At 42.7% G+C, this 12,820-nt stretch overlaps 1 protein-coding gene across 1 annotated transcript in view; it reads right to left on the bottom strand.

Annotated features, from left to right (window-relative positions):
- LOC146178355 (sodium/iodide cotransporter-like) overlaps positions 1 to 12,820 on the bottom strand; it is a 44,949-nt gene that overhangs the window by 13,268 nt on the left and 18,861 nt on the right. The window contains exons 4-6 of the mRNA XM_084579681.1: positions 12,571 to 12,638; positions 7,524 to 7,675; positions 4,638 to 4,778 (exon numbers count right to left, since the gene is read on the bottom strand). Of these exons, the coding sequence (XP_084435807.1) occupies positions 4,638 to 4,778; positions 7,524 to 7,675; positions 12,571 to 12,638 (361 nt within the window). The remainder of the gene's footprint in view (positions 1 to 4,637; positions 4,779 to 7,523; positions 7,676 to 12,570; positions 12,639 to 12,820) is intronic.

Below are 12,820 nucleotides of genomic sequence, written 5' to 3' on the forward strand. Positions count from 1 at the left end.
TAAAGAACCCCAGGTGGTCGAAATTTCCGGAGTCCTCCACTACGGCGTCTCTCATAGCCTGAGTTGCTTTGGGACGTTAAACCCCACAAACCAAACCAAACCAAACCAAACACACACACACACACACACACACACACACACACACACACACACACACACACACACACACACACACACACACACACACACACACACACACACACACACACACACACACACACACACACACACACACACACACACACACACATAATATATATATATATATATATATATAGCGCCTGTTAGAGTAGTTGGTCGCCTATAGGTGATACTGCGCATTTCATTTACATTATGTATTATCTCGTCATGCCATGAGGTATATATAGCAGCGGTATTAGTAATGTGTTCGAACATAACGTTATTCGAATACGCAAGAACAAAAATGAACAATACGTAACGGCTACAAAAATAATTCCGGGCTTGTAAACGGGCCAGTCAACCAAACAAGCCACCTTGTCGTGGCTCGCAGGCTGGCTTGAATCATAGGCTCAATGTGGTAGAGTGATGAATGAGTCTTGGGGTGAGAGCCAACTGAAGCTTTAAATTTCGAAAAGCGCAATCAAGCAGATTTTAAGCTACTTTTTAGGCGAAAGTATTTAAAAATTAAGAAACGTGTTGAAGGAATATTACAAATAAAAATTCAATCCAATGACCGTCTACAATGAGGCACTGTCTCCGGGCCCTGAAGGTTTCTTATCATTCATCATCATCCATAAAGCCACTCCGGTCCAGCAACTCAATAGCCGTGCTAGCCAATAAAGTGCGCATCTCTCCAGGTCGGCAGCCAACAAACCCTTTATTAAACCGAATATCTATTTATTTATTTACAGATACTGCTAATCCCATTCGGGATTGTTGCAGGTGGGCATATGTTAATACAGAGAAGTGTATATAAAGCATATAAGGAACACACAATGACATGATCATATGTACAAAGCAAATCAAGAATGTAAAATGCATAGGGTACAAAAATGGTGAAACATTATACAAACAAAAACAAATATGAGGCAGATATGAACGAGAATTATACATGTATTACGACATTACACTAACAGAAGAAAAAAACATAAATACTGTTTTCACATGTATACGCGTAAATGACAAGGAACAGAACAAGAACAGAATCGAACGGGCGGCATACCGAAAATATGAGCATAAAATAACTTTTTGCTAATATGTTAAATATCTTTCCACTGCGGTTCCAAACTTAGTAAACGAAGATAAATTAGTAATAGATGAACTCAGGCTGTTCCACTCTCTCGTGGCTGAAGGGAAGAATGAGTATTTGAAGCAGTCAGTGTGGAAGTGATTTTCAGTTAGCGTATTTGAATGCTTATTACGTGTCGGTCTAGTTGCAGAGAAAGCGATGTATTTAGCAGGATCAACTTTTAAGTGTCGATGAAGTAGTTGGTACAGGAGTTTGAGGCGTGCAATTTTAGCTCGGGTTTAAAGTGTTTTTATTCCCTGTCTTTTCATTATTTCAGTTGGTGAGTCAGTTGTTCTGTATTTATTGAATATGAACCTTACTGCCTTCCTTTGTACTGCTTCAATTTTATTTATGTCTTGATTGGTAAAAGGAAACCATACGACATTTGCATATTCGAGGACAGAGCGAATCAGTGTATTGTAGGCTAGTAATTTAGTTTTATAGGGAGCTATTTTAAGGCGCCGCCTGATAAAGAATAGTCGTTTTAGTGCAGTTGAGGTTATATAACTGATGTGGGCGTTCCATCTGAGGTCACAGGTTAATAATAGGCCTAAGTATTTATGTTCATTAACTGCAGCGATAGGGGTGCCATTTATAGTGTACTGAAATCTTGATGTATGCTTCTTTCTAGTTATTGACATGACAGCAGATTTTGTTGCATTAAGTGTCATCTGCCAGTCAGTGCACCAGTTGCTAATAGTTTCTAGTGCGGTGTTCAGAGCTATGTGGTCATCGAATGAGTTGATTTCTCGATATATAATGCAATCATCGGCGAAAAGTCTTATGTCAACGTTAAGGTTAGTCACTATATCATTGATGAAGATTAAGAATAATACAGGTGCCAAGACACAGCCTTGGGGTACGCCTGATGCAACGGGAACTATATTAGACGTTTGATCATTGATTTGTACAAACTGTGTCCTGTCGGTTAAGTAGTTGCTAATCCAGTTAAATATAGCGCCATGGCCTAGCGTCGATTGCAATTTGTTAACAAGCTTAGTGTGCGACACCCGATCAAACGCCTTTGAAAAGTCTAATAGTATTAGGTCTGTTTGTTTCTGGTTGTCTATGGTTTCAGATAAGCTGTGCACTAATTCTAATAACTGAGTTACGGTTGAAAACCCCTGACGGAAGCCATGTTGGAATGAAGACAATATGTTGTTACTTTCGAGAAAAACATTTATGTGCTTAAGGATTAAATGCTCGAGTAGTTTAGACGCGGTGCAGGTGATGGAGATGGGCCTGTAATTAGTAACATCTGATCTGTTTCCTGATTTGTGTACCGGTATTATTTTGGCTATTTTCCATTCATTTGGCAGAGCACAAGTTGAGAGGGATTTAATAAATATTATATGTAAGTATTTGGATACCCACTCGGCATACCTATGCAAAAAGGAATTTGGGATTTTATCTGGCCCTGGCCCCTTCTTAGTGTCCAGATTCAGTAGCAGGTTCAGTACCCCACTCTCAGTTATATTTAGAGGTTCAATATTTATTGTGGTCTGTTTACTCAGAGGAGGAACTGTACCATTATCCTTGGTGAATATCGAAGCAAAATAATCATTCAATGTATTCGCTTTTTTAGTGCTATCTTCTTCTCCGACTGGATTATCATTGGTAGTCTTGGGGTTAAGGTAACACCAAAATTTTGTTGGAGCAGTTCTTATAAAGTTGGGTAGCGTGTAGGAAAAGTAGTGTAATTTGGCTGCCTTTATTTGTACCTTTAGGTTTTGTACTGCTTGAGATAGTTTACTTTTTGTTCCCGAGCAAGATTTTATCTTCAACGATTTTTTACGACGATTAACTTTGCGCTTTGCATGAATTACAGCACGTGTAATCCAGGGGTTGCGTTTTCTAATGGCTTTCTTTTTCCGTGGGACGAAGTTATGAATGCAGTAAGATACAATAGTTTTAAATCTATTCCATAATGCATTAATATCACTGGAAGAATCTAGTGCAAGATTACTGAAGGAGTCGAACTCATGGAAAAGATGGTCTAGGATGCTAGTGTCATCTGCTTTAGAAAAATCGAGAATGGTAGTATGTGCGCTTGAGACGGAATATGCGCTAGTAAGTGGCACACTGCACATGATTAGTTTATGATCAGATATTCCTTCAAGTATATCTATTTTAGTGTCCTCGAGAGGAAAGTGATCGCTAACAAAAACCAGATCAAGAGTGTTAAGTGCAGATCCTTGTTCACGTGTTGGTTGGTTTACCATCTGAGTTAGATTAAATTGCAGCATGATGTCAAAAAGAGCATGGGAAGAAGCACTGTGATGTTTCATTGTGTACCAGTCAATATCTGGGAGATTAAAATCACCGAGCAAGATTAGTCTGGCTCCTAAAAAATGATGTTCCAAATAGTGATGTAGCGCTAACATGAAGTCTAGATCACTTGACGGGCTACGGTAAATACAGCCTATTACAATAGAGCAAGAACCAAGCAGCAGTTTTGCAAAAATTGCTTCCAAACCTTCAATCTCGTACAGATCCTGGCACGGTAACGTTCCACTAGGTGTGGTGGTTCGCTGCCTTGTGTCAGAGCATGGGAACGGCGGGGAGGGAAGGAACCCCGCTTCTCACTTTCGTAAAGCAAGGCCTGTGGTGCATGCAGATTTCTTCGCTCAGAGACATACGAGGAGCGCGCGTTGCCGCCGCTCAGGACAATGGCGGGCCGCCCACTTTCCAGCACAGGTCCCAATAGACGCGTGGTCCTAGGTATTCTTCCGAACGGCACCCGATCCTTAATGCACGCCCCCCCCCCCCCCCCCTCCCCACAGCGTCACTAAGCGTCCCCATTCGAGAAGGATTTCATCGTCGAGAGAAGCGTAGGAAAAGCCTGGGCTCTTTGCCGCCAGTCGCACGGTAGTGCTTTTTGTTTACTTAGCGAAGTTGATACTCATGTACTCAATGAAGCTACTCTTTTCCGTGACAATATTTGAGACGCTTAAGTGCGTCTTTAAGAGGCAACGGAAACGTCCTGTTTGATTGCAATCCTGACTCTCTATCGTGATAATCTTGTGTAACTTACAAACATTTGAAGCTTCGGTGATAAAAGCTAATGTAAAAATTCCAGGAATGCACAAAGCCCACCCCACGCGGCGAATAGTTAAGCGTGCCTAATTTGGGGCATGGTCCACATAAATTTGGAAGTCACCACTTAGCTGGCTACACTCAAATTCGGTAAAACATCCTTTCCGGCGAAATTCGTACTAATCGAAATTCTGCGAATTTCCGGCAAATTTCTGGGCTGCGGACTTATAATTTGTACACACACTTTCTGCGGACGCTTCTTTTTTTTTTTTTTTCACCATTCGTACATGTCAATGCTTACGCATAAAAAGAGTACTATTTGCAAGTATCCGTGCTGCAAATGTGTGCTCACCGTTTTGCCTGTCTAAGAGTCCTGGAAGCGAGGTATCGCTGGGCGGCACCCTGGTCAAAGCATATACGGTTGAGAAAAGTCGGAGATGATGCTATGAAAACGGCCCAGATTGTTTCGTCCCTTGTAAGGTCGAAATCTGTACTGAAATGTAAAAAAGATCAATATTTACCATTACACGCTGCAGAAACCGAGAAGGTAAATAAAGTCAACCTGATTGTTTGATTTCTCCCACTAAAGAGAAACTAAGTGGCAAAAAATAAACGAAGTGTCGAATTGTCCTAGCCTAGCGTAGCGTGACGAAAATGCTTGCGCAAAGTTATATCTTCGTAAGTAATGAACAGGGCAAAATTACTTTTGAAAAGGAATTAAATTACATTACTAATTACTTTGCTGAAAATCCCAGAAAAGTAATTAAATTACATTACTCATTACTGCTCCCAAAAAGTAATGAAATTACATTACAATTACTTCTACTGAGTAATTAAATTACTTTTAAACTACTTTCTAGTTTCCATCCATGCAAAAACTAAGCAAAGCTAGTAAGCAAAACAACTTGTTCTCCAGACGCGAAGCACCCACATTCTTTCGTCTTCCCGCCAAATTCCGTCCCAGAGAGTTATTCCTTCTCTCTCTCCTACAGTACGTGCGACTACAAAAACAAGGCTACCGAAAAAAAAAAATATGGTCGAACGGTCCTGAAATGGCCGGCGAACCCAGCGTCTAGCTGGCCCGGAACTGTCTCCGCCATTTAAAGGGCCCGAGAAGCTAGGTTATTTATTGCTTCCGCAGTCCCAAGAATCGATGTCGGCACATTTGTGCTCACTGCTCAGTAATGCTCAAGCCACGGTGCCTCACGTCATGGACCCTTCTGCCTATCTCCCCCAACCCCAATCCTCCTTCGCCCCGTGGTGTTGAGTGTAACCAGGCACCACTGTGCCCTAGCCGACGCAACAGGGAGTGCCGCTACGCCGCGCTCCATACTAGTTTTCAGCTCCAGCCTTCTTGCACCATCTCTCCAGCATTCCCTTGGCGCCTTGTATCCTGCTGCTTGGAGAATGGTTAAGGTCTCAGACGCACTGTTCTGCACAACTCTGTCCCCCTTTGCCGATCCGTTACGCTGGCTTCACTTGCCGCACGCTGTTCCTGCTTTCGTGGCACTCTACTTTGTCGTCTATTGAAGGAGTAGTGGCGCATTTTAGTAAAAGTAATTTCGAAAGGAATTAATTACTTTTGCTGCGAAATTACTGCCAAAAAGTAATTCATTACATTACTAAATTGCCACCCCGAAAAAGGAATTCATTACATTACAAATTACCGAGAAAAGTAAATAAATAACAGTAATTCCATTACTGTAATTCAATTACTGCCATGTATGTTCGTAAGTAATGAACAGGACAAAATGTATGCTATTACCAATGGATGCATGATATTTCTGGTGGATACCCGCGAGAAGTCGTGTAGAAAACTTCTGTAATATGCGCAAAGGCCCAAAAGCCGACGTGCATAACTCTTATCAGTGGAGGTAGGGAAAGCCGCTACGGCAGCCGTCTTCTCTGGATCAGTGCTAAACCCTCAGCCCCCACAACGTAGCCCAGAAACTTAAGGTGTTGGAATGCGAAGTCGTCTTTTTCTGGTTTTAGCGAGAGGCCGGCCGCACGGAATGCATCTAGCACGGCCGTCAAGAGCTTCAGATGCTACTCGTAGGTCGCAGCGAAAATGACAACGTCGTCAAAGTAGACGAGGCAGGATTGCCATTTGAGGCCCGCTGGGACAGTGTCAATCATTCTTTCAAAGATGGCGGAAGCGGAGCACAAGCCGAAGAGGAGCACCTTAAATTCGTACAGTCTGTCAGGAGTTGCCCGATTTCTCTCTCTTTTTCTGACGAGTTGAAAAAAATGCTAACGCAGGGGAAGGTAGTGTGTCCTCTTTTGGGAAGAACCCCTCACGGAAAATCTGGACGCGGCAAATCCGGACATGATTGCCAGCTCATGCTCCTTGGACGGCAGCGATCCTAAGTTCGCGTTGCTTCACTTCGTAAAGCTTATCTGGGGATGTGAAAAATATTTTATCAGGCGAGTGAAAATGTGCTCAACCCAGCAATTCATTTGTGACCATAGAATGCAGCGAAGAGAAAGAACGAACGGCGAATGTTTCCGGTGACCGCGCAGGGATGACCGCCAGGCCTGCGTGTTCTCGTGTAGAGACAAGCACCGCATTTGCGGCCCTTTTGAAGCCTTCGGCTAGAACACTCTGTTTCCTGCGCACTGTTGTGTGCCTGTGTTTGTGTTACGGCTGCTGTTCGCCGAAAGACGAAACACCGACGAATACGGTGGACCTTTGCAAGCAGACGTGGTTTTAAATGTATTTTTACGTTTATACTTACCCCCCCCCCCTCTCTCTCTCTCTCTCTCTAAACGGGCTGCGCACCCTTCATCCTCGTGAAGAGTTTGCAGAGTTACGTTAGCTCTGTTCCAGAAAGATGGCTGTGAAGTGAATTTTATCATCGAGGCCCTGGGCAGCGCTCCTCGCAACTTCAATCCCAAACCACAGCACTAGTACGGCAAGGGCTACGCTGCTAACTACATATTGGAAGTTATAACATCTCTGCCAGTCATTGCCATTATTCTTCACTTAAGCATAGAACCTTATAAGTGAGCTATGGGAGTTAGGAAGTAACAATGATTAGCACGCAACGATTGGTTAACTGTCTCTGTACACTCAGAAAAGCAGCACTGAAACACATGGGCGAAAAAAGAAAAGGAGCATCAACAGAGGCTTCGCTCAAGGTCCTCACGCCCATTGCATCTTGGGGACATGTTGTAAATAGAATAACAAAACAGAATATATTTTTTTTTATAGCAATCGCTAGTTACTTGCGGCACATACTTGAAGAAGTACTTGCGAGGATGGATTTCACTGAGAGGTCTCGCTCTCGGATCTCCCGCGTTGTAGACTGCTCTGGTCATTATCAGGAGGGGCACGGAGATGGTGAGCAGCGCCTGTAGGCAGTCCGCCCACACGACGCTGCGGAGGCCGCCCTCATTTTGAAAGAAAGAAGAATCGACACAAAGAGGCGTTTTAATGCACTGCGCTAAAGGGCCACGGAATTTGCATATACGTTTTTATGCACTTTTCAGGTAGAATGTTTGGGTGTCAGAAACGATCAAAATATGAAAGCGCAAATGATGTGTGAACCCAAGCCGGCCGACACACACAGAAATAAAGGCTACATTATGTACATTTCCGTAGTGATTACTTCATAAGGCATTGTTAATTCGTCGCCATGGTACATTGCAATCAAACATTTCGATGGGGCCTTTTAGGACCGTGATTCACGATCACCAGAAGTGGGAATCCTTGATCTCGCGCTCTGCAGGGTGGCCCATCAGGGTTGTTGCAATTCGAGTAGACCTTGATAAGGATGTCCCGAGGAAAAGATCTCAGGCGAGTGCTGATGCCTTGTGACTGCCATTTCACTTCAGCCATACCAAGGGGCCCCTGTAGAAGGGGGAGGGGGGGGGGGGGTTATGGTACTCTGATTTCTTGGTGTTGCCTCATTCGCGGGCTAAAAAATACATACAAAAGGCTTCTTTCTGAAACGGAGGTCGCGATCTAAGGTCCTACTGTCAGCCCTAGAGGCACACTAATGAGAAACTTTAGTCTGCAGTGCCTCAAGGGACCAGAACGAGGAGAAAAGGAGCCATTTTTGTGCCTCAGAAAGATCGCGCCTTCGAGAAGAGGTAGCAAACGTTTATGAGCTAACCCTTATCGGTGTATACAGCGTCGTCCTATAGGTACGAGCGCACACGTGTTGTCCTAAGAAAAGGGAAGGGGATACAATCGCCTTGTTTTTTTAAGAATCATAACAGAAACGAAGCCGACAATGTATTTTCCAGTTTTATAAGGAGAGGTACGATATGTGCTATGTGACGAGATGACTAGTAACATTTCAAACGCTATTACGGAGAGCGCAATAGAAGTGGAGGTAGCCTAGCTAGGGGATATGTTTGCAAGCTCTATCAAGCGACGAAACATCTTGTAAGAGATGCCCCAGCATGCAGGCCTATATCGTCAAAGAAAGGATTGAGTTGTAACAAATGTAAAAGTAATCAATAATTGAAGTGGGCAAATGAAATCGATCAAGACTTAGTAAGTCAAACATGAGATGTAACGCCCTAGAAGAAAAAGACAGCAGTCTCGTTTGTAATGTGAGTGGCGTAGTGAAAATACAAAAAAGCCAAAACACCCAGAATAATCAGAGTGAAATAGCCAGGAGGTAGTGAAAAAGGAGGTAAAGTAAACACTGCATGCGCTGCGGAAAAAAAAAGAAAGCAGATCGAGGATCAGTGAAGAAAACGTTTGTAGAAACACTACGCTGAAAAACCTGCCCCCACGGCTGTGCAATGTGTCGTTTGCTGGACCACGCCGAAAAGTTTGAAGAATGCTAACATCCCTTTAAACTATAAACAAAGTGAGTGTCGGGTGTCTGAAAACACATCTTTATTAGTTTATTGTGCGTTATTTAGTGTTTTTAACCAAACATTCATTGATCGAACTCAATAAAAGTTGAATATCAGTAAAACAAAGCGACAGGCTGGTTTTACGAAAGGCTACTCAACATATTCACACTATAAGGGGATAGTTAAATACACAGTAATATGCAACTGCTGCAGCCAGCACAGTCCCAATAGATTACATTAACGTATTTAACTCACTCGAATCTTCAACAGTCACGTAGATATTCAGTAAAATTGCGTAAAACAGGTGTAAGTAAATGACTTCTGCCAAATTATTATTAAAAACGTAAACCAGCCAAAAAAAAAAAAGACGCAAACACGAGAGAGAACTTCGCCAAATTAATATAGCGGTTCCACGGTCACACGTTCAGAAATATGAAGAAAAAAAAGTACATACCAACAATGAACGGCCTCAGGCGTGAAGGCACGATATTTCAGCTATTATATTCCCCGTGTTTAAGAAAACAGCATCGGGAACAGTTTACAATAAAAGCTAATAAAGAACAACTTAGCAACATCCGAGCTGCTGATAGTATTGCTTGGTCGACACTGACCCAGCGGTCGATATGCAAAGCACGATCGAAGGCCTAGAAAGCCAAATCAGAAGGCTTTGATTTAATATTATTATGCAAAGAACCAACTATAGGGGAACCCCGTCTCGAAAGAAAATAACTGTGAGCAACACATAACATTACTTTTGGGGTAGTAAGAGACCACTTTTATAATACTTAATCATGAAGTGACAGTTAATACGGAACATATGAGAGGGACACAGCTAGCAGAATAAAAAATTAGTGTATTTAGCAGGACATCATCAGTAGACAGCGAATCACCAGTATTCGTAAAGGAAAAAGCGCATGATAGCTGTATCTCACCAGAACTCATATATCAAGTGGAAACGTGGAATCTCACAGAAAGGGCTATACTTAAAACTAGATAAACCTAGCGAGCTATGAAAGGAAAAGGTAGGTGTACCTTTAAGAGGCAGGAACGGAGCAAAGACGGTCAGGGAACAAATGCGACAGAAGGACACTCCAGTCGTAGTCAAGAAATTTTGCACCCTTTTTACCATGGTTTCAAGAAGTTAGACCAGCGATAGCTCGGTTTTGCATGGATTGCATGATTTAGGTTTTGTTTTGGGATGCTGTTATTTTCGAAAATATAGCTGGACATTGTTGTGCAAAGTTCGTTTTTCTCACAATTAACTAGTTGACACTAATTAAGACGAAGCAGAGCAATCGTACTCAGTGTAAGCTATCTAATGAGAAAGACAATGCGTTCGCATAAAGTTGAAATCTATTCACAAATAACTAATTAAGGGTAATTGTTTATTATCTAATCTTAGTCCAATGCAAACACATTGGGCATAAGCTATCCAAATATAGAACACTTGTGTTACTTTATACCTCGGCATAAGCTACACAACGATATAACATTTGTCTTGCTATGGCTTGACTCGAATGTTTGAACTGGCGACTAAGCGGACGTAAAACAGGCACAGTCCGCTGGTAATGGACGTTTGCATTGATAAGATCTCTCACACTAAATGAGAAATGATCGTAGCGACGGCAAAAGTATCAATTGCCTTTAAAACTAAAGTGCCGGATTGTAGGGGCTTCCAAGAACGCAAAAGCCTCTGGGTAGTGGAGGACAACACTATGCCAATGTCAAAGTTGAAGACCACCATTTTAGAGTCTGAGGTGAATTTGGTCCATGCTCAGCGCAGTTGAAGCCTCCTCTGCCTAGGTTGCAGCATGGATGAAAACTGATCCAGCAGTGAGAACTTTTGCACGATATTTTGTGACTGCTACTACTTTGCGATGGCCGGGGTTGAATCGATGCAAGTTACAGTTGGGCATTCTCCATATTCTCCCTGTAAGGGCTGCGCCATTTCTGGGTGCATGTTTTAAATAGGGGGTGACTAAGATGTAGTAAGTTAGACACAAAACAGTGAGTGATATTTATTGAATGGAGTCGGCACAAAGGCCTGTCAAGGAAGAGGGGAGTAGGAATAGGGAGGTCAAATTTGGAGGTCAGCGCCTGCCCGTATGCAAATTTCCAGAGGGATATAGCAGATAAACTTCTTTTAGATCAAGTCAGACATCCACGAACGTGGCTAGTTTGACGAAAATAATATTTTAAGGGTCACGTTAGTTCTGTCATTAAAGGTTTGAAGAGACAAAGTCAATCGCTCGTGTGCGCAACTAGTCTTGTGGACCCTCATTTGTGAACATTCACTTTGTTACTCGCTTGATTACTGACACCTTAATTTCTGCCTGTATTATATCTTACACATATTTATTCTATATAGTCGAAAGCTATCACAGTATGTGGAGGGCCGTAGGAGGACGTAAATGTAAAGTCCCGCTATTACCAAACCATGCGAACACGTGTTCAGTTGCCTAGAGGTAATGTGGCTGACTCGACTTCTAAACATCCTTGCGGGCTCGGTGCACCTCTCACCTCAAAAGAGTGGTCCGAGAAGGCGCCTAGGTTCTGCCAACTAAGTCATGTAATAAAGTGCCGTATGTCCTGCTATCCGACGACCAGTGTGTGCCCTGTCATATCACCTGCCAACAATCACCTTCCAGATGCATGCCGGTGATTATTCCCTCAAACGGCAACTCCGAATGTTCTTGACATTGACACCTTTAGCGTTATCGAGTTTAAACATTGTACCTGGATAACACTAACTTTCCGCTTAAGACTATAGGGGGATAGTACTACGGTCGTTCGGGCCATATTATTATTATTATTATTATTATTATTATTATTATTATTATTATTATTATTATTATTATTATTATTATTACTATTATTATTATTATTATTATTATTATTATTATTATTATTATTATTATTGACAGATATCGACACATCGGCCCATCACATATTCCTCCTTAACCCATTTGAAGGAATGCGCCTCTGCGGAGTATGCATGTGTGTGTGCGTGCGTGCGTGCGTGCGTGCGTGCGTTTGCTTATGTGTCCGACTCACAACGCAGAGTCGCATATTCGGTTTTTATGCTTTAGAACTGAACTGTCTTTAATGGCCCTATTTTTACAACTTCACCAACCAGGAGTTGCCAGTAACGCCGAAGGTGATCTGGGTTAGCCACCAAACGGTATCCTCTGTCCGTACGAGGCAGCGGAGGTGGCTCAGCTCTAGAGTTAGTAGCAGGCCCGTGCATTTTCTTTTCCTTCTTCCAACAGTCGCAACAAAAACGATATACGTTCAGTGCTTTCAAGTTAGTGTCTATCTTCTTGTGATCAATACCTAAAGCTGCTGAAAGAAGCCAGTCTTTCAACACGACTCATCGTTTGACCTTTCCATGTCTGGGCGACTGAAGTTAGTCCCCGACGACCTAATGAGCATCGGCGAACAAATGCACGCTTCTTTAACACTGTAATATTCACCATTGCTGTGTATGCTGTTGCCGTCAGTCCAAGAATCACGGAGCACCAGGCTGCCGATACGTTGAACACTGCAACAAAAAGCAATTTCTTAAAATAAGGTTGTGAGTACTTTCTGTCCCTTTCCTAGAAGGCCGCATGTACATCCGTACACCAAAGCCTCGCTGAATGCTTAATACTCTGCATAAACATCCAGCGCAGTCATTTGAGGTACCTGATTGTTCCTTAAACGGTTTTCTAATGGAGTGGACCT

This window comes from Amblyomma maculatum, chromosome 9, assembly GCF_055883805.1.
Source record: "Amblyomma maculatum isolate TAMU_Amacu chromosome 9, ASM5588380v1, whole genome shotgun sequence".
Taxonomy (NCBI): domain Eukaryota; kingdom Metazoa; phylum Arthropoda; class Arachnida; order Ixodida; family Ixodidae; genus Amblyomma; species Amblyomma maculatum.